The sequence below is a fragment of the Canis aureus genome, chromosome X (assembly GCF_053574225.1).
Source record: "Canis aureus isolate CA01 chromosome X, VMU_Caureus_v.1.0, whole genome shotgun sequence".
NCBI lineage: Eukaryota > Metazoa > Chordata > Mammalia > Carnivora > Canidae > Canis > Canis aureus.
Window position 1 is genome coordinate 19,935,802 of NC_135649.1, and position 25,142 is coordinate 19,960,943.

Consider the following 25,142-nt stretch of genomic DNA (forward strand, 5'->3'; position numbering starts at 1 on the left):
GGGCAGTGAGAAGGAAAAAAAGTGCATCAGAAGCTTGGAAAGGAACAGACTCTTAAAACCAGCTAAGCCCATAATGCATTCCAGTGAATTGTTAAGATGCTATTATTATGTTAAGAAGTTCTCTGCTTTCCTATAAAGGTCTCTGAGAGTATTTTCTGTTGGCCATTAAGACAGAGCAAGGCAAACCAGACAGCAATTGTGATTTGAATGCCTAGTGCTGTAAAACTATTATGTGAATCCATTTCAGTTTAGGTATTGAAGATGATGGCGCCTCGGTGCTGTTTGCATCATTAAAACTCAGGAGGGAAAATGTAAAGTGAGTGAAAAAGAGGAAGGTGGGAAAAAATTAATTGGAGCTGTGAGACCAATGACACTCCCACCCAGTGGCTGCATCCATAGTTAAAGAATTAAATGCTGTCTAGAGGACTCTGAATGAGTCACTTCTTTTGAATCTCTAGAAGTCTGTTAACCTCTTGCCCGCACGTAGGAAGTGTAACCCCTGGAACAGACTCTAACTTTGTGCACTAGAAAAGAGAAATCAAGATAAGCAGTTCTTGGAGTTTATCCAGGGGAGTTTAGTTACTGAAATAATGAATAACCTTATTACCCCAACTCTCTCCTTGAACCTAACATGACTCTGTGCTTTGGACCTTTGTGCTGCTCCTCATTCTGACTGTGCTCCTTCATTTCACTTAATGAATAGACGGAAAAGAAGAGGCTGTACTTAGGTAGGTACTTAGGTAGGAGCTTTGGGTTCTAGACCGGGCGCAGACACTTTAAAATCTCTGTGACCTGAGTGTCTTCCTCTAATGAACTTGGCTATGAGGCTAATGATCTTTTATGTCTCATCAGCACCAAGTCCTTAAGTCTGTGCATTTACCAACCTCAGAGAGGTTCCTGTTCTGTGACCTGTTGGCAAAAGGAGCCATTTAGAAAAAAACATTGATCAGCTCCTGAATGCTCACATTAAAGGATTAAGCCTCCTTACTTTTGGCTTGTCTCAAGTATGAATCTGTTTTGTATCAGCAGTAGAAAATATTAGCTTTCTACAATTTTTCTATGCATATTTGAAAGAAGACATGAGCTCATACCATATCTATGGTTAATATCCTGTTTTCTTAACATATCCCTGTCATGGGCTTTGCATAATGACTATGTATTCTCAACCAAGTATTGTATACATAGTATGTTAGTGGAGTCACTTTCAATGGAAGGTGTCTGAAAGAAAAGCAATTCAAAGTAGCTTTTTAAAAATTTATTTAAAGGTTTTATTTATTCACTTGAGACAGAGAGCTAAAGCACAAGCCAGGGAAAGGGGCAAAGGGAGAGGGAGAGGCAGACTCCCTGCTGATCAGGGAGCTTGATCCCAGGACTCCAGGATCGTGACCGGAGCAGAAGGCAGACTCCTAACCAACTGAGCCATCCAGGTGTCCTTGCTCAAAGTAGCTTTTAAGCAAGAACAGAAATTTATGGCATGTTATTGAGAAATCCTGTGGTAATGCTTAGTTTCACATCTAGTATTCTTTTTCATTCTACTTCTCAGAGTTACTTTCTCTTGTTCACCGAGTCTGGGTTCTTTACTGACACAGAAAAGCCCTCACCATGTGACAAAAGGAGACAGTTACCAGTGTTCCCGTCCTCACCTGCATTCCAAGAGACTTAGACTCAGGGTCTGATTGTCCCCACATGGGTTATGTGCATCACCTGAACATATCTTGGAGGGCAGGGGGCATGGGTTATGACAGTCAACAGCAGTCCATAGCAGTCTCTTCCCAGTCTGCTCAGCACTTACACTGCCATCGAAATGTGCACACCAGTCTTCATCCTATTACTGGAGATCTTTGTACAAACAACCCCCTGGCTAGAATCACACACACATTTTTTTCCAACTGTAAATAACCAAAAGACAATCAAGTTGATGTCTCTAGTGATATCTTTGGAGGGACTTCTTTCCCCAGTTGTGGAATTCATTTTGTGAAGTCTGTAACAAGAATAAAAATCAAAATTTTACATTTTTTTCACCTTTTGGTAGTCACAGACACATTCACTCTCTTTTCTGCATTTTTAAGTCAGCTCTTCAAGTGGTTCTGAAACCTTATAAACATTTGAACCTGCTGCATTGTTGGTCACAAATATGGCATCTGAATGTCATCTTCATTCCTACCCAGGTGTACTGTCTGAGCTGCCTAAATGTATAACCAATTATATACTTCAATCTTGCTTGAACTCACAGCCCACTGTCATAAAACACTTTTTCATGTTTCATTTCTGGGACCATACGTTGGACTCACTAAATTCCATATCCTAGTGACTCATAGCACCAAGCTCTCCAAAGGGGATACTAACTGCGTTTGCAACATGCTTCATGCTTTGCCACTGCCTTACCCTTGTTGATGCTGATCATTTATTTCTACAATTTCATCTCTCTATTTTTTATCACTCCAGTGCTGGCTGTCAAAATCCCATGTATTTCATAATAAAAGCAGACATGAATGTGAAATACTTAAACAGATTGTCAAGAAACAACTCACGGGAAGTGACCCTAGTGACTTAAATAAGTAGTAATTTAATTATTTTAATTATTTTTTTCCCTGACAACAATATCTTGGGCTGTCAAAATTTCTATTTTGGGCTTCTTCCCAACATGAGTATGGAACTAATGATTAAAACTAATTCAGGCATTGAGGCATGTTTGACTACACGTAACAAAACTACAGGTTCACATCACAGAAAGTGTGTTGGTGATAAATTCACTCCTTGTGTAGTAGCTCCAGATCATTAATGATCAATGTTCTCAGGATCTTCCATTTTATTCCACCATCCTGAACTGGTTAGCGTTCCAATTCAGCTAATCTAAAATTACTCCTCTTGGGGGCACCTGGCTGGCTCAGTCAGTAGAGTGTGTGACTCTTGATTTGGAATCATGAGTTCGAGTCCCACGTTGGGCATAGAGCTTACTTTTAGAAAAATAAAAAATAAAAATAAATAAAATTACTTTTCATCTCCCAATGTTTGGACTTAAGCCTCATGGTATTCCATATCCAGTAGTCCTGGTTTTTTAAAATATTTTATTTATTTATTAGAAACACACACACACACACACACACAGAGGCAGAGGGAGAAGCAAGCTCCATGCAGGGAGCCCGATGTGGGACTCGATCCCGGGTCTCCAGGATCACGCCCTGGGCTGAAGCTGGTGCTAAACCACTGAACCACCAGGGCTGCCCAGTCCTGGGTTTTCAACTGCAAGAAACAAAACAGAACTACAATTGCTTAAATAAACATGGTAAGTATTACAGGGGCCCAATGACATCTTCAAGGAACCATGTTTTTAAGGAATCTTTTCACTCTTCAATTATGATTATATTTCATCTTCATATTTGTTGTTTTCTGGAACTAATAAGTCTTCTTTATTGTGGAGTTCATCTTCATACTATTGACCTACGAGATAGGAAGGCTTCCTTATTCTAGTTGTCATATTTGTATTCAGTTGGTGGAAAGGAAAGGAGTGAATGTTGAGTGGCAAAACTGGTCTTTCCAGCTATCTCTCTCTTTTTTTAAATCAGGTACACAAACTCAGTATAGACTCCTACTGCTCTCTATTGGCAGCTATGTCAAATGTCCTCGACTCTTTGGAAAAAGGGTCAGGAAGGGAAATGTTGTGGATGGGGCTGGGGTCAGCCAACCTATAGTGTGTGCCAAACAGTAGTAAATATCACAGTAGAATTCCCATAACTGGCAAGGTATTATGTTATGCTTCCAATCACCTTATTTCATAGATCTGTGTCCAATATGATAGCTAATTATAGCTATAGCCATTTGTAGCAATTAAGATTTAAATTAAATACAATGGAAAATCCAGGACCTCAGTTTGATTAGCGACATTCAGGTGTTCAATAGCTTCATGTGGCTGGTAGCTACCATAGTAGACCGCACAGATATAGTACCTTTCTGTCTCCACAGAAAGTTCTATTGCACAGTGCTGTGCTAAGTGAAATAGGGTCAGTGAAGGGACAGGATTAGCTCCCAGTTTTCAGAGTTGGCCAATGGTGAAACAGAGACCAAATAATTCATATTATTATTCTTTTACGTAAATAGCATGGTTTTCTGTACTTTTCTTTTTTCTTAATATTGCTTCTTATTTTCAAAAAATTATACCTATATTTTGCTGTTCTTTTATGCTCTGGTATAAATGAGTAGCTAAAAATGCCACCCTGGGTATCCTGCAGTGTTTTAATTCCTAATGCATTGAGCCACTTAACATTACAATATAGCAAGGACCTAAATGACCATAAAGAACTCAGTTGAGAAAAATAAAAATTATGAAAGATTTCATTCTGTTTTACTTTCTGTAACAGCTAAAAGGCATTGCCCATTTAAGAAACCAGATGGCAAAATCACATGCTTCTGAGGCTTCAGTTGAGTTGAATTGAGGAATAGCTAGAGGCACAAAATGTTGCATACTCTTTAAAAAGCTTTTTAGACCCTCAGCCTGGAAAAGGGCTAGAGTGGAGGAGAAAAGTGCAGAAGCTAAGATTGTTGTAAGAGTAACAGAGGAGATAGGTCAGTATCACCTAGATTCTAGGTAATAGCTAGACAGAAATGGAAACTCCTGTTTTCAAGCATGTGTAAATAGTCTTGGGTGATAGAGGGGAACAAAAGAAAAAGCATTAGTTAGAAAAATAGAGAATATTAGAAGTAATTAAGAGTAGCCATGAATTTGATTTGGGGGTGGGGGTCATCATTTACATAGCTGGGCTATTCCAGAAATAGTAGATGGAAAATATGAAACTGATAAAACGCATATGAGCACTTTATCTGCATTATTGCTGCCATCCTTGATTTCTTCATGTAAATTAAGTTGGTTTGCCTGTACTGCCTCAATTAGCCATCATTAATCGCCTTGTGGCTATAGCCAGAGTTGAAAGTTGGCATCTCAGAAGAATACACATCTCCCTCTGGTAGCTGGCCTTCATTTCTAACTCTCTTTTTGTAATCAGAAAACCACACCACTGAAAGCCAGATACTTGGCTGCAACCCACATTAGTGCATTAGTGAGGACATACTCAGTATTCTTGAGTATTGGCCTCGTTTTTTTCATTCCAAAGTAATCCAACTTTTCCCATAACTCATTCTCCTGGTCCCTGTAGTCTCTGTGCATGTTTTTCAAGCCCTCAGCCAGTTAAGTAAGTAACCAGCTTAAGTATCTGTAGGTTGAGAAGGTAATTGGTTCCTTCTATCTGTGCTTTGTTTGTTTTCACATAAACAGACACTCCTTGTGTCTTGGAGAAATACCACCCAGGTGATCAATAAAGAATCTGCATTTAGAGCTTAGTAATGAGGTTGTGTTGTTTGACAGTGTATATACTGATATTTAAAGAACACTAGGGAAAAAAAAATAATAAAGAACACTAGGGGATTTGTGTTCTTGAGCAAGTTATCTATGGGCTTAGTTTTCTCATTTGGAAATGAGGAGCTTGGACAAATATTTCATGAGACAAATTTTCTGATTCTGTATAGGAATACCCCTGCCCCTTAGTGTGTGGAAATCATTAAAGATGCCACTCCTCGGCACAGATGAAAAATGCACTGGAAATTGCTGAAAATAGCTGTAGTAGAAAATGCCCAATACTCATGGGCTCTTTCAATGAGGAAATTACAAGTTCCCAAGGAAATTCTCATGAATTTCCACCTTTGTCAGGAGACACTGAGTATTACAATGTATTACTGATTGATCTACTGTCATGAACCTATTTTTCTTTCCTTTTTGCAGTCTCTGTAACCTGTATCATGAATGACACATCTAGCAGAAGACTGCACCGTTGTCCAGCAGCTCCTTAGAGAAGTAAGCATAGGTGATTCCCCAAATTCCAAAGGTATTTAATGTATCAAGCAGAAATATACAGACTCTAAAGAAAAGAAAGCAACTGTTCCACTGAGGTCTGAGCCAAGGCACTAGGGTACATGGGCTCTGTCACATATGCTTTCACGTGTCTAGTAAAGCCATGGTAAAGTAAAACCTATAAAAGTGCAAGTATGAAAATAGGGACATAAAAACCAATCAAATGCAAATCCCTTTCAGGGACTTCAAAGTCAACCCCAAAGTAAGAACTCTTTTTACACTTGCCCTCTGCCTGCCTAAATCCAACCCATCGTTTCACCCCACGAATTAATGACTTGATTTCACATTCATCAAATGGACATGTTGAGTACTGGATCCCCAGATTTTCACCAGAATAACCTGCTGTCAGGAAAAATCCAGCTGAGTTTATCACTCACCACTATAAGGGATAACTCCATATTGACAGAGTCTAAGCGTATTTTAGGAGAGGAAGGGAAAGAGTGGGATCTTGATACTTTGAAGTCTGTCCTAATGGGAGTGGGGGACTTGATTAGGGATGGGTATAGGTAGGCATGGCAGAACAGGGATTTGGATGCAAAAGGTAAAAAAGTCTTAGGGTACAAACTGTCAGTTGATGCTTTCCATTGAAGAGTTGCTGGAATGAACACTGAAGCTATTTGCAATTTGTATCTGCCTGGGCAAGAGTCTTTTCAAATAGTATAGTCATATCCATGAAAATAGTGGAGTGGTAGGCTCATGTTAATGTAGTCAGTAGACTGTGTGGGGTACATAATTTTGATTTTCAGCATCTGCATACTGGGGGAATACACATGTCCTACAACCCTCCATGTGCTTATGTATTCTAAAGTTCACAGACATAAGAAGCAAGAATTGAGGGAAGATGGCTATGACTAGGTTGGGAGAGTGATGGGCAAATTCACAAGGGAAGGTAACATTTGAGCTAGGCCCTGATCATTGGTTATACATTTTGAGAGGTTGAATGGTAACCTGGTCTTTCATACTAAAGGCCACTGCTGCTTGGCTACTCATGACTTCCTTTCTTCTTTAAGAGTTCATTCAGGACATGTACAGGTGTTGGTGAGTATGTGGACAGAAGGGAACTCCCGTGCACTGCTGGCGGGAATGCAAACTAGTGCAGCCACTCTGACAGTATGGAGGTTCCTCAAAAAGTTAAAAATAGAACTACCCCACGACCCAGTAATCACCCTACTGGCTATTTACCCAAAGAATACAAAAACACTAATTCAAAGGGATACATGCACCTCTGTGTTTAGAGCAGCATTATCGACAATAGCCAAGATACAGAAGCAGCCCAAGTGTCTGCTGATTGATGAATGGATAAAGAAGTGGTATATATACACATGGAATATTATTCAGCCATAAAAAGAATGAAAGCTTGCCATTTGCAATGACATGGATGGAGCTAGAGAGTATAACGCTCAAGTCAATCAGAGAAAGACAAATAACATAATGATTTCTTAATGTGTGGAATTTAAGACACAAAACAAATGAGCAAAGGGCAAAAGAGAGACAAACCAAGAAACAGACTCTATAGAGAACAAACTGGTGGTTACCAGAGAGGAGGGGGGCAGGGGGATGGGGGAAACAGGTGGTGGGGAGTAAGAAGGGTACTTGTGATAAGCACCAGGTGATGTATTGATTTGTTGAATCATATATCATACACCTGAAACTAATATAATACTGGATGTTAGCTAACTGAAATTTGAATAAAAACCAAAAAAAAAAAGAGTTCATTCAGGACAAGTAAAGACTTTCCCCTTTTGCCGTAGTCCTGGGGGCGGGGGAGCATGGAAGCAATCACTGGGTAAGGTTCAGTGCCCTATTTTTGAAGGTCCAGGGCCCTCTGAAGCAAGGTGGCATGTTTCCTTGTCTATGCTTTTTAATAAATGTACCTTGCAACTTAGAGAAAAGCTTCTTGTGTTTTCTGCTTTCTCTACTTTCAGGGTAGCCTCCACTAGCACCACATAAACATAACTAAAATATCAGTAGGAAAATGAGGGAGGAGTGAGGTGGTTTGTTGAATTGTTCGAGGATGCAAGTCCAGAGCTGCTCATTTTCTTACTTGTGCTTTGTATACTCCTTTTCTTCCAAGATGACTAAGCTGAGAGCAAACCCCTGTTTCATGTCAAACAGTAGGGTAAAGACCCTGGCAGCAGGATCTGTAAAGCTCCAGATAGCTAGAAGTACTGACTTTTTAAAATTTTGGACTCCTCTTTATCAGTCTTCCCCCCCACCCCCCAACCCCCATCTCGCTGGCTGTCATACACACACACTTTTCTTTTCTTTTTTTAAAGCAACAAGGAGGAAATAGATCTGGTATGCAGGAGGAGGAAGCACTTGGTAGGGAGAGAATGAGAATCACTTTTTTAGGGGTTAGAGATATAATTTAGGTTTTGGGAAATCCATTCTTAGAGATATTTCAGAACAAGTTAAAAAAATCATAATGAACACATCAAGGCAACTTGGCATTTCTCCTGTTGAGGGACCTGATCTCTCAGGTAAGACAGACTGATGTTTGGAAGCCATTGTGAGAGATTTTCATCCTAGAACTTGTTGTATTTAATAATTTTCAAGTTCATTTTCCCCACAAAAGTGGCTATATCAGATTCCCACACAGTTTTCATTAGGCCTTACTGTGTCACACAGATCCTTTAAATAAGGTAAAGATGCTTTGAATCACTGCCCTCTTTACCTTGGAAAGGAAGATGCTGTAGCTCCCCCTTGTGTCATGTGGGGGCAAAAACATCCCTGGTGGAGCCGCTGCAGCGGAATCCACTCCATCAGCATCCTAAAAGGATTTCCTCCAAGCTTCCTGGGGGACTGGAATTTGGCTATGCTGGGAAGTATCAGGGGGATCTGGCTCATGTTTTGTGATCCTCCCCTTATTTCCTATTCTCCCACAGTGGATCCAGGAGCCTCTTTCTAGGAGGGTTGCCTTTTTGTGGCAAACACTTCTTTGAGATGATTTTCCTCCTGAGGTTATGGTGTAGTCATCCTCCACTTAGTCCATCAAACCGTGTACCATTTCATCTCCACATAGCAGGAGTGCAACTGGATTCCACTGTCTCCTCCTCTTCCCCTGTCATTGGGACCATTTCTTCCTGTGTCATGACCTTTCAGTTTGAGTCAGGCACCAGTTTCTTTGCACCCTCACTCCCACTCTCCACCCACCTCCAGGGTAAATGTGCCAAGTTTTCCCTGAGTGTCTCATGCTCTTGTACAGGAGCTTGGACTTGAACATTTTAGCTGCTCAGTAAGCGTGCAGCCAGGGTGTGAGATGCAATGACACGTTTTTCTTGGGAATACCTCCCCAGTCTAAGTCCCCACCCCCACACTTGCCTTGGGGGCAGGAGTAGGGGAAATGTCATGGTGCTCCCTATGAATGAATTTCCTTACTTCCAGTAATCTTTGATAATTATCAAAATTCTCCACATGCATGGAAATTGTTATATACTGTGGTTCTTTTTTTTTAATTTTTTATTTATTTGTGATAGTCACAGAGAGAGAGAGAGAGAGAGAGGCAGAGACACAGGCAGAGGGAGAAGCAGGCTCCATGCACCGGGAGCCCAACGTGGGATTCGATCCCGGGTCTCCAGGATCGCGCCCTGGGCCAAAGGCAGGCGCCAAACCGCTGCGCCACCCAGGGATCCCATATACTGTGGTTCTTGTTACCAATTTTGCACATAGGCCAATACTGCAAGAAGAAAATTCTCATTTTATGGATTCTTTTACAAATTATATAAGATTAAAGGGGAAAGGAGAGAACATGAGTGGGAAATATCAGTGAGGATGACAGAACATGAGAGACTCATAACTCTGGGAAACGAACAAGGGGTAGTGGAAAAGGAGGTGGGCGGGGAGTTGGGGTGACTGAGTGACGGGCACTGAGGGGGGCACTTGGTGGGATGAGCACTGGGTGATATGCTATATGTTGGCAAATTGAGCTCCAATAAAATAAATTTTTTAAATTATGTAAGTTAAAAGATCCTGATTGTTAAAAACATTTCCACAAATTTTTTGTTGTGCCTCTAGGACAAAACCTTAATAGAATTGCTTCATCAAGGTGGGTATGCATTTTGGGGTTTTGTGTGTTTTGTGTGTGTGTGTACACATTTTATTTTTTTAAGTTTTTATTTAAATTCCAGTTTGTCAACATCCAGTGTAATATGAATTTCAGGTGTACAGTAGAGTGATTCAACACTTCATTCATCACTGGTGCTCCTCAGGAAAAGTGCCCTCCTTAATGTGTGTATGCATCTTATTTTGTTGTTGTTCCTTTTTTATTCTTTTTTTTTTAAGTAACCTTTACGCCCAGCATGGAGCTTGAACTCACAACCCTGAGATCAAGAGTTCCACATTCTCCCACTGGAGCCAGCCTGGCACCCCTGTGTGCATGCATTTTAAGTGTGATTGATAGACAGATAGTGGTCTCTACCTGTGCACTCTCCTGTCTCCCTTAACCTGGTCTTCTGTCCTGGGCAGCTTGCTGTCCCGGCAACAGTACCAACCCATTTCACTTCACCCTTTCCTGCCCAGCCAGACCTTATTTTAAGACTTTGGACACTGTAGTCTCAAGGAAAGTTAGAATCCTTTGGACCCCCATCCTAATGGACTCCTGCTTGTCAGGCTTTCTGATTTCCTTTGGCAAAGGCAAGCTTCACTCCACATGGATCGAAAACAAAGTTATTGTTTCCTGCCACCTATTGACTTTGTGGCCGGGTCATAGAAGCAGCGGTCCAAGGTAGTACAAGCTAAGTGACAAGTCTTGCAAAAAGTGACTGCTTTGTGAATTTGGAGGTAGGAAAAATCAGGCCTGGCCACCTTCTGAATGAAACAAGACTCAGCAGGATCTTAAAAGGCAGGGCAGAACCAAGACAAAAAGAAGGGCAGTTATTAGGGAATCCAGGCAGAGGAAATGCCTGCTACAAGCAGCCGAGGTAGCAGTTATACTATATGTCAGCAAACCGAATTAAAATAAAATACATATATATATAAAGAAAACAAGGGGACTCGTAGGTACCACTAACTAAATTATTCTTCTCTTACTTAATATGTTTTCCTTTGTGCTGCCATGTTTTGTATATTTGTCTTCCACCTGATCTGTGATCAGGGACAGTTTATTGCTTCATCTTTGGGTCTTGTCCACAGCTTACTAGGTATCAATAAATATTTTGGTTAGTAAGTGAATAAACTAAGTGGACCCAATACTTCACAGAAAGGGCTGCCAAATACTAGGAGAGTTACAGTAGGGGAAAAGGAATTAATTTCCAGAAAGCCTCGTTTATCATAATTTCCATATAACAAGCATGAAGTTTCTCATGAGAGACCACTCTTTCTTAATGAAATCATATTTAACTTCTAGAAAATAATCTGCATGCTGTTTTCCTAATCAGCTATGTCTTATTAATAGCACTAACATAATCACTCAGAGAATGAAAGAAAAAAAAAATGCCCTGCCAAATCTCTCTCAGAAAAGGTTCAGAGCCTGAATAGTTCCTGGGAACAATTTGCTAGTCTGGAGAATTCTTCCCATTTTGGTCAGGGCCTCCTATGGAGAGATTTATGTGCAGTGTATGTCAAGAGGCAAAATAATGGCATTTCTCTGCTATACAATGACCTGGACATTTGCTGAGTGCAGAAATGCACCTTTAAACCAGAGAAAGGAGCAAAGTCTGCCCTGATCCAATCATTTTGAAAAGCCATGCACACTGAAGCTGGGACCAAACATAATGACAGGATTTAATTGCTAATGCTCTAGAGGCAACATGCCTCTTGATGTGCTGACCTTTAACCCAGACCTGGGAGGGTGAAAAAGAGAGGGGACAGCTCCCCTCTCCAATCCCACTCCCCAATCTGACTGTGCCTGCCTCGAACCCCGTCCTCACACCCCTAACATGCAGCTTCCCCCCCACATTCCCATTAGTTACTTCCCACTTTGGGGCCAGGGTGGGAATGAATAGAACAGAAAGGAAGGCCAGAGAATAGGAGGAAGTCTACAAGCAGTTGACAGCTGCTTAGAAGCAGGGGGCAGAATTACAGCGTCTGAAATGAGGGCTGAACTCTTGGTCTTCTGAGGCTCCCACCCCCCCCCGCCCCACCCCCAGTAGTTCATGGGATCAGGCCTTTCCATTTGTCTCTTCTCTGTCCCCATTTCACCTGCTCTGGTCCATATTTGTAATTCCTCCCTCCTATACACCTTCAGCTGCCTTATATCTTTTATGTGGCGACTCACGAATGGCAGACTTGAGAGCCAAATTACATCCAAGGTTCTGCCTGTCGCATGTCTGCACCGTGGTAGCTGGACAAGCCGAATACAGCTGGAGAAAAACCCAAATCTGCAGACTGGCCTCGCTGTACAATTGTGACGACTGGCCTTAAGTTGGCCTTTTGTGCTGCTCTGCAAGGGTTCTAGTCCATTCATTCTGCTCTTTTATAAAACTTGCACACCACCTTTCCCTTTACATCTCTTCCCTGTTCTCCGGCCACCCTGGGTTCCTAACATGCTGAGCACACTCCCACGCATAGGCCTTTGGACTCACTCTTCCCTCCTGCCTGGAGCATTGAGCATCCCACATCTGTCTCTTTGCTCCTTCACTTCCAATTCTGCTGCACTATGTCATTTTCCTCAGTCACACCTGCCACCACTCTTCAAAAAGCAGTGAGCATGGCCCCACTGCCACTAGCATACCTTGTGCCCCTACCTTTATGTTTTCTTTAGGAGTTACTGCCGTTATGTATTTTTGGTGTGTCCATTTTCTATCTTCCTGCTAGAATGGGAGTCTTATGAGACCATGAGTTTTTTTTTTCTTCCTAGAGTTTGACACAGTGCTTGCTAGTATGTCATACATATTTATTTAAGGACTGAATGGACAGATGAATGCCTGTTGAGTTTTAAGGATCCCCTCTTCCCATTTGCCAAACCCAGCAGATTCATCTACTCACCTTCCAGTATGCTTTGTACAGTGGACATAGTTTCCAAGCCCAGATTCAATGCACATCATCTAATTGGTGGAGAGAATATTTTTTACTTGTACTTTCTTGGAAAATTCAATGTGATGATTAGGTATATCCTACTTAGCATCATAGTCTCCCATGAATCTTACAAGATCATTTTCCAGTTAGTTTAATCAGCCCCAATAGTGAAATTGGCTTATCTGTGGTCACTAATCTATGTTTAGTTTAAAATAAATGTGAGTTGGAGTTGTTTGGCTTTTTAGGGATCTTGCTTGGGACTATTAGACTACTAAGAAATGATCAGAAACCGCTGTGGTAATTGTCTGGCCTTGTCTTACTTACTGCATACAGAGGCTAGCACACTACTCATGGGTCCTTCATTTCTATCTAGTGAGGCTTGCTAGGGTAACCAGGATTTCTCACCATATGCTAGATGTGTCTTTGTTCACTCATTCTACATGTTTTCTTTTTTTAAAAAAAGATTTATTTATTTATTTTAGAGAAGGAAGGGAGGGGCAAAGGGAGGGAGAATCTTAAGCAGACTCCATTTTGAGTGTGGAACCCAGTGTGGGGCTCCATTTCACAACCCTGAAATCATGACCTGAGTTGAAACCAAGAGTCGGATCCTTAGCTGACTGAGCCACCCAGGCAACTCTCACTCCACACGTTTTCAAACTTAAGAAGTTATGAAATAAAATGGTAACTAAAACCCACCACCTGTACCAAACCTTCTTTACCTCACCCCCCACCACCTATTCAGTGAAATAAACATACACTTGAGTGTATATAGGCAATCACAAGTGTAATAAGATGTCAGTGGAAAAGATCTGACAATAAAGATGTTTCTTTCTCATAACCATGAGCCAAAAGAACCTTCTAGGGTTTATTCTTCTGCTTCCAGGTTATAAATACCTCCACATTTTCTCCTTTTGTAATGAATGCTTTGGGAATGAGAAATGCATATTAAAATTTGAAGGATGTATTCTCATTGGTTTTCAGGCTTTTTTGCTCTTGAAATAATGAAAGCATGAATGGTGGGAAGTAGAAATACAGGACACAGAGGGCAAATACACCAAAAACCTCATAAATCCTCCTAAAGTTATCTTAATATGCAATTATTAACTGAGCTTCTTAGACTTGCAGGCATTTTTATCCAGGGCCAATTTCTTTGAAGGAAGGCTTGGGAAATCTCTACTCCAGAAGATCCTCTTTTTCACAAAACACTGCTCCCACCCTGACTTTGTATTAAGCTCTAGAAAATGGCAGTGAAAAGATATTTTCCCAGATCCTTTGTCCCTACCAGAAGCAAGGCCCTTTTCAATTATAATGTGTACAGGATGATGTTTACAATCTAAATTGCTTAGGTACAGTGAATACTCACATCCTTTGTGTCCCTGAGAGCCCTGGCCACAATATATGGCATAAAGCAGACACTCAAGAAGCATAATCTGCAGCATAGAGCAGATGCTCAGTAAGTTCAGTGACCAAAGAGATCAATGTAAAGTGAATTAATAAGTGAACTATGAAGCAGACATTTCTATCAGGAGTTTTTAACCTCATAGCCATCTTCTTGACACTAGAGATGATGCCTCCAATCTGACAAGAATAGTGCAGCTCTATGAGTTTTTGGCCGTGCTTTGAGATCAGCTAGCCTTGTGTGTTGTACCACTAGTAGGTAACCAATCAAATGGAATGGACTGAGTCTGTGGGCAAAATGAGAGAAAAACACTTTGGCTTTCACAGCTTTGGAATGGAGCTGGAATATCACTATCGCCAAAGCCCAGTTTCACCTGCATAGAGGAGTCACATAGCACTCTTCAGTGGAGACATGGAAAACAGATACATTTTTGTTTAAAATCTTCTAAAAATGAGCAAAGAAGCCCTAAAAGCCTTTCAGGGACAAGGCAGAATCACAAAGAGGATTTCAACTTGAGATGTGCTAGCTGGGGAAAATGAGCAGTGGTTAGACTCCTCAGCTGTCCATCAACAAGATGGCTCCTAATCTGCACTTTCCCTCGTCAGTGGGCTCAAAGAAGATGCCTTTATTTTGGAATGAAATATACGCACATTGAACTGTGAACAAAGCATGATGAGTGGAGACATCATTTTTGGAAACAGATGTCTCTTAACTGCACTCTTGAAGGCAGAGAGTAGAAATTCCATGAGGGTCTTAGATTATTTCATTAGAAAGAACAGACAACAATTATTGATAAATACAGATCAACTGGGATTGCAAAATTTTTGAATGCAGCTTGGAAGTTGTTCTGGGGTTGTAGGTTCTCTCAAGTGGTTGAAAGAGGCACAGTGAAGATATGAAGATTTTGGTTTTGTGTGTGTGTGTGTGTAGAGGAAATAGTTAAACTCTTACTTAGCATCTACAGTAGGACATTGAACTATAAATAATACAGACAACTTTGAATCTGCTGTTGTGCTTGAATGTTTTTATGGCCCCATTTCCACTATGATAAATATGATCATTCTCTCACTTGGATGCATATGCACTTTTGTGCATGGATGAGTGCAATCCCTACTTCACTGAATAGAGCTTGATAGATAAATACTTAATAAAACAAAAATCTCACTAACTTATTCTCCATCAATGTTGAGTTTTTGATAATTTGGGCAGGGACCAAGCAGAAGTTTCCTTTAGCATTATCCATAAAGACAAGGTTTGCTGAACAAGTTAATAACACAGACAAGATTTAAGAAGAGTATTTGTGTAGGAGAAAATACAGCCTCCCATCAATTTTGGCATATGCCTTCTGATACAAACATTTGTAGTGCTAAGTGCTAACCTATTTGCTTAAAGATTGGTCCCCTATTGAGTTATTCAGAAAATTTTAATTTTTAGTGATTAAGTATAACTGATCTTTCCTTGCTAGTTTTGAGTTATGGAGAGCTATTTCAGATTATGTGGACCCTGTGGCCAAAACTGGCCATAGGGGCCTCTCTAGCTTACATACAATGAACAAGAAATTCTTAGGTTTACTTTTATCAGTGAGCCCAATACTCTGGAGTTGACCATGGTGTCAGTGGGATGCTAGTCACTAATACAACTTTTTTTTTTTTTTTACGAGTGTAACTTCTTTGGAGTCACTGGTGCGTACTGTGGAGAACTAAGTATGGAAGAAGTAAGGTGGGGGGGGCAACAGCACATTGATTTCTGATACCTCATAGAATAAGGTCTCGGCTTGGTCTAATGGTAAATATTTATCAGGAGGATCACTAACCCTTGTCTTTTCTTAGACATACATGTACAGTGCTCAGTACCAATGGGCAGATACTGATGGGTATTGGGAGGATCCATTCTATTTTAGAGAGAAACATTCATTGCCAATAGATGATGTCTTGGTTGTTAGTACTATACCTAAAGTCAATTTTAATGTCATCTTAGAACATTTAGGGTTTGGGGAGTGGTTTCTTTACTTAGTACTCAAGAGTTTGTCCTTGCCTTGAACACAATCTCATAAGCTTAGTGAGTGTTCACATAGGATGTTCAAGACATTTTTGGGAAGCTGGGACGTTTGGCTGTATTTTTTGATCATGTGTAATTTGCAGTTGATACAGAATGACAAGTAGAATTGCCCATGGTGGGGCTTTTTAAAAATTGATCTTTTCCTGTAATATTTTAGGGCACTTAGTGGTAGGTTAAGTTTTCAGTTCTACTTTGACTTCTTATACGTAGGTTGTGGTGATCTTAGTGCACTGTCCTGGTGCCGTTCCTCGTAACCTGATGGGGACTTCTCTTTTCCTACATCAGTGATTTGCTGTCTGACTGTTTGCTTTTACTTACCTTCTGCTAGCTAGGATGATGTCAGGGGCCCTACAGGATCCTGAGCAGCATCTCCTGAGGTATCTGGCTTGTTCCAAAGCAGGCAGTGTGTGTTTGGAAGTGTTAATATGTAAAGAATTAGGGTTATAGATTTATCACTTTTTGAAACTAATTCAAAGGTGCTAGGATGCCTTCATGAGAAATGTGTTTGCAAAGCCTCAGAGCTTGTTTGGAGAGTTCTTCGACTAAGGTTCAGAATGGATGGCTGTGAAGTTCTCAGGCCAAAAATGACCTGAGTCGGGTAAATTCGGTAACACCTAAATTATTGTAATACCTGTTTCATTCGTGGTTTTAGTAGGCAAGGCACCTGTGGAGTAGAGAGATGGGATTATTTCAAGAAATTGACCTAATTTAGCTTGAGGGAAGTGCGTGTCAGGCTTTTCATGTCAGTAATAATCATAAGACATAATCAATTGGAGGAGAAAGTGGAAGCAATTCTAGCCGATCAGAAAGACTGTGTTAGACTGATTATAAAAATGGTTACTTTACAGTCTTTATTTCATGTACTCTGGAACACAGATCTCACACTCACTGTCCAGAATCCCGTAAATAACCCTCAATGAAAATGCCTTGTACTTGTCGATGGATGGCTAGACATGTTCTAAAGGTGTTCAGATAGTATTTTCTGGAAAAGAGTAATGAGACCTAAGGCCTACTAGAAGATGTTATATGTGATTTTCCCATTGCCTGGGTTGGTGATCCAATTATACCACAGAATTTCATGAAAGTTCTCCTCAGCCCAGTTGACCCAGAGAATCTACTGGTGATTCTACTTTAGATAGGTGAATGTAAACATAGTTACAGGTATGACGAAGGCAGCACTAATGATCCAGGAGATGGTGTTGTCTAGTACATAACTCATCCATGTCAAGCATTACCAGTTTTCCTCTAAGCCATATGATGATGCATTAAGAAATAGAAAGTTAAAAAAGGGCAGCCCCAGGGGCTCAGCGGTTTAGCGCCGCCCTCAGCCCAGGGCCCGATCCTGGAGACCCAGGATCTAGTCCCATGTCAGGCTCCCTGCATGGAGCCTGCTTCTCTCTCTGCTTGTGTCTTTGCCTCTCTCTCTCTCTCTCTCTCTCTCTCTCTCTCTCTGTCTCTCTCCTCGGTCTCTCATGTATAAATAAATAAAAATCTTTTTAAAAAAGAAAGGTAGAAAAAAAACGGTAATTGGGACTTAGTAAGAAATTTATGTGTGTTAATAACCACCCTTGGTATAATGGCCAAAAGGGCACAAACCATTGGTTTGTTTATTTTTTTATCCTGGGACATTCTTTACTCTGCATGGATTATTATACGAACCTTGAAACTTTGGGCATGCCTCCATAGGAACAGTGAAACCAACATTGGAGCCCATGGGAAACTTTCCACTCATCATATTCTGTTTCTTGAAAATTGTTTATACTACCTGCATTTGCTTGTCCAATAGTAAAGCATAGTAAACACAGTCTTGAACTTAGTCTCTATCATAATTTTAACCAACTTTCAAAATTGTTTTTTATGGTCTTACTTCACATGGCTTCAAATTTTCAATTACCCCACACTCATAAGAATCAGGATTGCTTAGAGCATACCAGGTCATCTTGGCTTGTTGGAGCTGGAGACAGCCAATTCTTTGATACTTGCTTTAAGCAGTGGTAGGTTAGGTATCCACATGAGGTAAGATGTGTGGACTTCACACTGTGCCACATACAAGAAAGGAACATAACTGGATTTGGAAAGAGGTAGGTTGATTTACATTTAGTGGCCTGTGTATGAAGTCCTGTATATTTCTGGACATTAAGAGCTATTTACCTGTTACTGGTTTGAGGGCTGCCTACTACTCCACTCTCTTACTCACTTATTACGATTGTTCTGTGGGGTCATTCTATGACAAGAAGATTAGCACGTTATATGCCTACACTTGAGACACTGTTCATTTTGCTCTTCAGTTATGTATTTAAAGTCTTTCAAGTGTTTAATAATTTCAGTTGAAGTGGGGAAATTAATCAGAATAGAATCTAGTATTGGAAAGGAGGTTTAGTGTATGAGTAGAATTTGAGTTCTATCCAAGCATTCTATGATAGCTTAAATAATTTTTCTTGATTTTCTTTTCCAGTAGCTGCCTTGCCTTGGAAATCAAGACTCTTCCCTCGTGTAATCATGTACAGCTTTTGAAGTATTGGTTTTATCACTAAATAACTGGACATTCAGAACCTGAAGAGGCAATAGTATAAAACCAACACTAGAAACAGGACCTTTCTTATAGAAAACTAAGGAATATCTCTAGGTGCTGTCTCCAAAAGTGAGCTTGCAAAACAAACTGGAACTTTGAGATTGTCAATAATTCAGGATACTTGCATTTTATTTGTAAAGAAAGTATGGCTACTCTAATGGTACATGGTTTTGTTCAAATATGGAGCAAGAAGAAGGGGATATCTAGCTCCAGAGAAGCATACATTGAAACAGTGGAAGGAAAGAAGAAGATTAGACTGGTGGTCTATTTCACCAATGGAGAATATCTAACTTTTCAGCTAAGTAATAATATTAAAAATGTGGTCCTTAGATCCTATGGAAAAAAGCAAAATCACCTGCACTTAACTTTCCAAAATAATAACTTCTTGTTTATTGAAAGATTATCTTCCAAAGATGCTAAAGAGTTGAAGATGTTCCTGGATAAAGTCCATCAAAATAATACTCAGCCATCCATGAGACCTGTTAAGGATGGAGGTATCTTTGCCAGCATGACAACACCAAAGGAAATTAACAAAAACTCCTTCCACAGAGCGTGCAAGAAGCCAGGTAGTGGATCTTTTGAGACAAGAGAAGGAAGTGGAACACCTGACCTTCAGAAGATGCCTTTGTTTACATCAAAGTCATCAAGACTTAGTTGGAAAGATTTACCAGAGAGTGGAGATGGGAAGAAGAAAAAGATGCTATCATCTGGCTCAGAGATGAGTGGGAAAATACCGAAAAAGAGTAACTCTGTAAGAAAGAAGAAATCCCAGACAAACCCCTTGAGGTATGTAAGTCATGACGAGAAGAAAAAACTGAGGTTAAAACTTTTAAAAAAGAATCAGAAATTAGAATTTGAGCCCTTACTCAAGTCCATTTCTCCTGGAGAGCCTTACCTAGATGGCAAAAGTCTTCTTCAGATGCTCTCTGAGAAAATATATTTGACATTTCTGTTGGAACCAAGGTATAATGCAGATGACCCAGAGTGGGACAAACTCAAGATGACCTTCAACTTCTACCCAGAGAAACTATGGCAAGGCCTCCCCAATTTGGGAAACACCTGTTACATGAATGCTGTTTTACAGTCTTTATTTTCCATTCCATCATTTGCTGATGATTTATTCAGCCAGGATTTCCCGTGGGGTAAAATTCCCCTTGATGCTCTTAGGATGTGCTTGGCACAACTGTTTGTTTTGAAAAATATTTATAACATAAAAATCAAGGAGAGGTTACTTGTAAATATTAAAAAGGCCATTTCAACAGTTGCAGAGATATTCTCTGGCAATATACAAAATGATGCTCATGAGTTTTTAGGTCACTTTTTGGATCAGATGAAAGAGAACATGGGGAAAATAAACACACTTTGGAAAATGAAAATTGAATCTGAGCAGGACAATTCAGCTCAACAGGTCTTTGCTGGCAGTGCTACCACCAGAGTACTCATTTGTCCCATCATCACTAATTTTGAGTTTGAGTTGCTGCGCTCTATTATTTGTCAAGCATGTGGTCAGGTAATTTTGAAGACGGAAGTGAGTAATTATCTATCCATCAATCTACCCCGGGGAATGAAAGCACTTCCTTTGTCTATTCAGTCAGCCTTTGATCTCTTCTTTGGAGCAGAAGAACTTGAGTACAGATGTGAGAAATGTCAGCACAGGAGTTCTGTTGCAGTGCACAAATTCAGTAGGCTCCCCAGGGTTCTTATTGTTCACCTGAAACGTTATATCTTCAACGAGTTTTGGTCGCTAAGGAAGGATGATCAGGAAGTTGTTATTTCCAAGTATCTAAAGTTATCATCTCATTGTAATGAAAGTACGAAACCACCTTTTCCCGTGAGCAAGAATGCGCATAATAGGGACTTCCAAATCCTAAAACTCTTTCAGAAGATGAGTGCTGGCACCATCTGTCCATCAGCAGCTTCATCAAAGTTGGCCTCGGCATCCAGTGATTCCCCAGTTCCGCATGCTGGACCAGACAAAGGGTCTGAACCACAGAAATGCCAGATTTTCTATGACGGGTCCAGCAGAGTACAACAGAAAAAGGACCTGGGCAAAAGCTCTGAACAGAATATAACAGAGTCCAAATTGCTGAACTTAGGAAATGGAGCACTCATTGAAAAAGAGCTATTTGCTGCTGGCTTAATGATGGATCTGGAAGCAGTGTCCCCTTCTCTGATCCATGACAAAGATGGTAAACCCACCAGTAGTCCAGAAATACGCCTTGCTGAAGCCTGTCTTCAAGAAGCATCTGAAAATCTAAAGCAAAAGAAATACGACAAAACTGACATGTTTGTAGATTTTGAGAGTGTTGCTAAGATCCTTGAAGACTTTTTTGAAGGTAAAAAACCCAGAATTTCAAAAAAAACAGAATTCCAAAAAGCAGCTGAACGGAGACAGCAGCATGAAGCAATGAGGATCTATGAACAAGGCCTTCAGCAGGCACTGCTTCAGATCCTTTTGAAGCCAGATGCTCAGTGGTACATGCAGAACCTCAGGAGACCCACAAACCTAGGTCCCCAGCAGGCCAGAGTAAATTCCCAAGGTGCATCGTGTTCCACTAAAAACCCTGGAAACAAGAAAGTTTTAGATACGGAGAAGACAGAAATTAAAGCCAAGAAATCAAAAAGAAATGCGAAGGTGAATGATCGCTATGCCTATCGGCTCATTGGTGTTGTCAGCCATCTGGGGAAGACCCCAAATTCAGGCCATTATATCAGTGATGCCTATGACTTTGAGAGGCAAGTGTGGTTCACATACAATGATCTCCAGGTATCAAGTATCCAAGAAGCTCTGATGCAGGAGGCCAGACTTTGCACCGGGTACATCTTCTTTTACATGCACAATGAGATATTCGAAGAGCTGTTGAAAAGGGAAGAGAACTCCCAGTCTCCGAGCACAGAAACAGGGGAGATCCCTCAGGAGAAATAAGTGGGATGGACTCCTGGTTTTACACATCTGCTTGATTGCCTCATTGGCTACCACTTCCTCCATGGAAGAAAAACTCTGAACTCTAGCCAAAGATGAAGAGGTAGTTGGCATTCAGGACGAGAGTTCAAGCAGAAACACTTGGAAAAATCTCCATTCCTAACCCTAATACAGACACTTCAATACCACAGTTCCACCTGATAAACGTTCTTTTCTAGTAGACTACAATTGTGCTCTCCATATTCTAGTGCAGTGGATTTTATTTTATTTTTATTTTACTTTATTTTTAGTGTAGTGGATTTTATTTTATTTTATTTTATTATTTTATTTTATTTTATTTTATTTATTTATTTATTTATTTTTTAGTGTAGTGGATTTTAAATGCAGCCCTTGAACCAGCAGCATTAGAAGCATGGAGAAACCTCTTTAGAAATGCAGATTCTTGATTCTTAGGTCCCAACACATACCTAGTAATACAGAAACTCTGGTGGGGACAGGTTGGAACAGCAATTTGATAGAGATTGTCTAATGCTTGAGAAATTTGGAGAGCTACTGTAGTGTGTCAGAATATCTTGGTGGATTTTGCTGTTGTATATTGGAATGATTTATATTTCTAAAGGGGTTTCATTATGCTTTTTGTTTCTTATATTCACGAATGCCTTTCCTTCAGAAACTTATAAAAACATAACACACACACACAGAAATCACTTTTCTGATCATACCCAGTGATTTGATGAAAAAAGTTAGTTTCTGAAGTCCTGACCAAAAAACCCACAAAAACAAGAACACCAATTGCCTAGGTTCTAGCAATCAAAAAACAAAAAACAAAACAAAACAAAAAAACAGTTGCTGCGGTCCTATCAATAAATAGTAAATTAAGCGGGTAACTCAATGAATCCTTTGCAAATACGCAAATGAGACTATAACACTGGGTCAAGTCTCCAAATTGTTTCTTAAACTCTTCCTTTTCCTCAATGTCAAAGGGACATGAAAGTATATAACCTTCAAGCTCAAACCGTAAGGATGGAGAACTTATTTGCCCTTAAGAAACTGACCCATTTTTTCCTGTTTCCTAGCAAGCTGTTCTTGGTCATTCTGGTCTTCTCAGAGAGACACTTGCTTTGCCTCAAAGGTCTCATTCAGACTTTATCTGAATCCTTGAACAATCCTCTGCATTCAACATTGTAAGACTAATTCTGGATTTCTTTTATTTCTCCATATCTTTTAGCAAAGTTGGCTTTATTCCTTTAAGGAATAAATAGCGTACACTTTAAAGTGGCCTTGTAGGATTTGTAAGTCTTACTCATTACTGATTTTGTACAATGTCATAAAACTTGCACCTATTGATACTATGTTATAAAACTTGTGCCTGTTTAATACAGTGTCATAAAATTTGTGCCTGGAGATGATCTGCTTCAGGGATTAAAGCCTCATGGATCCCGAGGTGGTCATATTCTGTCGGAACTCCATGCGATTTAGGGATTTGGAGTTCTGATAGTATGTAGGTGCCATCTCTGTCACCTAGCGTTTTCTCGCCTCTGAGGCAGTGAACCTGTAACACCTTGTACCTTTGTTAGGAATATATTACTTATAGATTACTCATGCTAAAAGGCTCTCTCACAGGACACAGAGGGACTGAATTTTTGGTTCTACCTTTACTAGCACAGGTGTGTCCCCCCTTGTGTATGGAGTATGCTTTTGTTATGGTTGTATTCATCCAACAGCTTGTTGATGCTTTTAATTCCAGAGATCCCTAAAGAAGTAAGCTGGAACACAGTAGTGTAAGAAGATTAGAAAATGCCCTCAAAAGGGAAAACCAGATTGGAAAGTTAAGGAATTCTATTGTTCACAACACGGTGTATCAAGAAGGAGGTCTGAATGAGACCTGGAGATTACTGAGGCAGATGCGAGAAGGGGCGCTTTCTAGATGGAATTAATCAGTCTCATGAAAGAAAGTGCCACAGATGCAATGATGAGAAATGTGTTCAACTTGCATAGTACTTCAGCAGTTGCAGTGGTTGAAGGATAAGGCTGGAGTTACACTTGGAGGAGAGGAATTACAGTTTGGTTTCGCAATTTTGGGATTCTCTTCTCTAGAAGAGTTCAGTTGGAGCTCAGTCACATAGGCATGAAAGCAAGAGTTTTAGTAAAGAGTGAGCGAAACTGATTTTGCTTGGAAAGGAAAATGAAGATGACAGTAGTTTTGAGATTTAGAAATGTGTGGTGTGGAGTGTAGAGTATTAGACATCCTGAATATGCTACTTGTTAGCACGTAGCACTTCCAGAATGCAGGCTAAGTCAAAAGGTGAAGAAGAGGGTCGGGATATCTGTGACAGGGAAGATCTGTCCTCCTGGACAGATGGCATGGCTGGAATCCATAATTGTCCTGTGAGAAGAAAGTCCAAGTGCTGTATACACTATTTGCCTGCTATACTGTTGTTTCAATAAAAAAATAGAATAATTCTTAAGTGACTCAGTAGCTGTTACTTATTAATGAATTTTAACTAGTTCTCTAATTTACAGATCAGGTGGTTTTTTTTTTAAGATAGTATTTATTTATTTGTTGGGGGGGAGGGTCAGAGGGAAAGAGAATCTTAAGCAGGCTCCATGTCCAGTGTGAAGCCTGACATGGACTTGATCTCACAACCCTGAGATCATGACCTGGGCAGAAATCAAGAGTTGGATGCACAACCAACTGAGCCACCCAGGTGCCCCCAGGTCAGGTTTCTGTTTTTATTATATTTTTAAAGATTTTATTTGTTAGAGAGAGAGTACTTGAATGTGCACAAACAAGTAGGAGGGAGCAACAGAAGGAGAGAGCAAAGCAGACTCCCCGCTGAGCAGGACTCAATCCCAGGGCCTTGAGATCATCATCTGAGCTGAAAGCAGATGCTTAAGTGACTGAGCCACCCAGGTGCCCCCCATGCCCAGGTCACGTTTCTAAATAATCCATGGATGTGAAAACTTTCTTTGACAGTGTATTAGTTTTCTTTTGCTTCTAAAACAAATTACCACAAACCTAATGGCTTAAAACACAACTTTCCTATCTTACAGTTCTGGAAGTCAGGAGTACAGGATGGGTATTATTGGGCTAAAATCAAGATGTTGGCAGAGCTACAGTCCTTCTGGATGCTCTGAAGGCACAATCTATTTCCTTGCCTTTCCTAGCTTCTAGGGAATTCCCCACATTCTTTGGCTCATGGCTTCGTTCCTCTACCTTCTAAACCAGCAGTATCAGGCTGAGTCCTCACACTACCATCTCTGGCTCTCCCTTTTCTGCCTCCTTCTTACACTTTTAAGAATCATGGTGGGATCCCTGGGTGGCGCAGTGGTT

The 25,142-nt window shown here is 40.4% G+C and overlaps 1 protein-coding gene across 11 annotated transcripts in view; it reads left to right on the plus strand.

Moving 5' to 3' along the window:
* The window catches only part of USP26 (ubiquitin specific peptidase 26), a 56,581-nt gene extending 32,305 nt beyond the window's left edge, over positions 1-24,276 (plus strand). For 8 of the 11 annotated variants that reach the window (XM_077887479.1, XM_077887474.1, XM_077887476.1 and 5 more), the window contains 2 exons: positions 5,774-5,845; positions 18,769-24,276. In XM_077887479.1, coding sequence (XP_077743605.1) covers positions 19,031-21,811 — 2,781 coding nt within the window. In that variant the 5' untranslated portion in view covers positions 5,774-5,845; positions 18,769-19,030 and the 3' untranslated portion in view covers positions 21,812-24,276. The remainder of the gene's footprint in view (positions 1-5,773; positions 5,846-18,768) is intronic. The other 3 variants (XM_077887482.1, XM_077887483.1, XM_077887485.1) reach the window with 1 other exon arrangement.
* Positions 24,277-25,142: the final 866 nt, after the last annotated feature.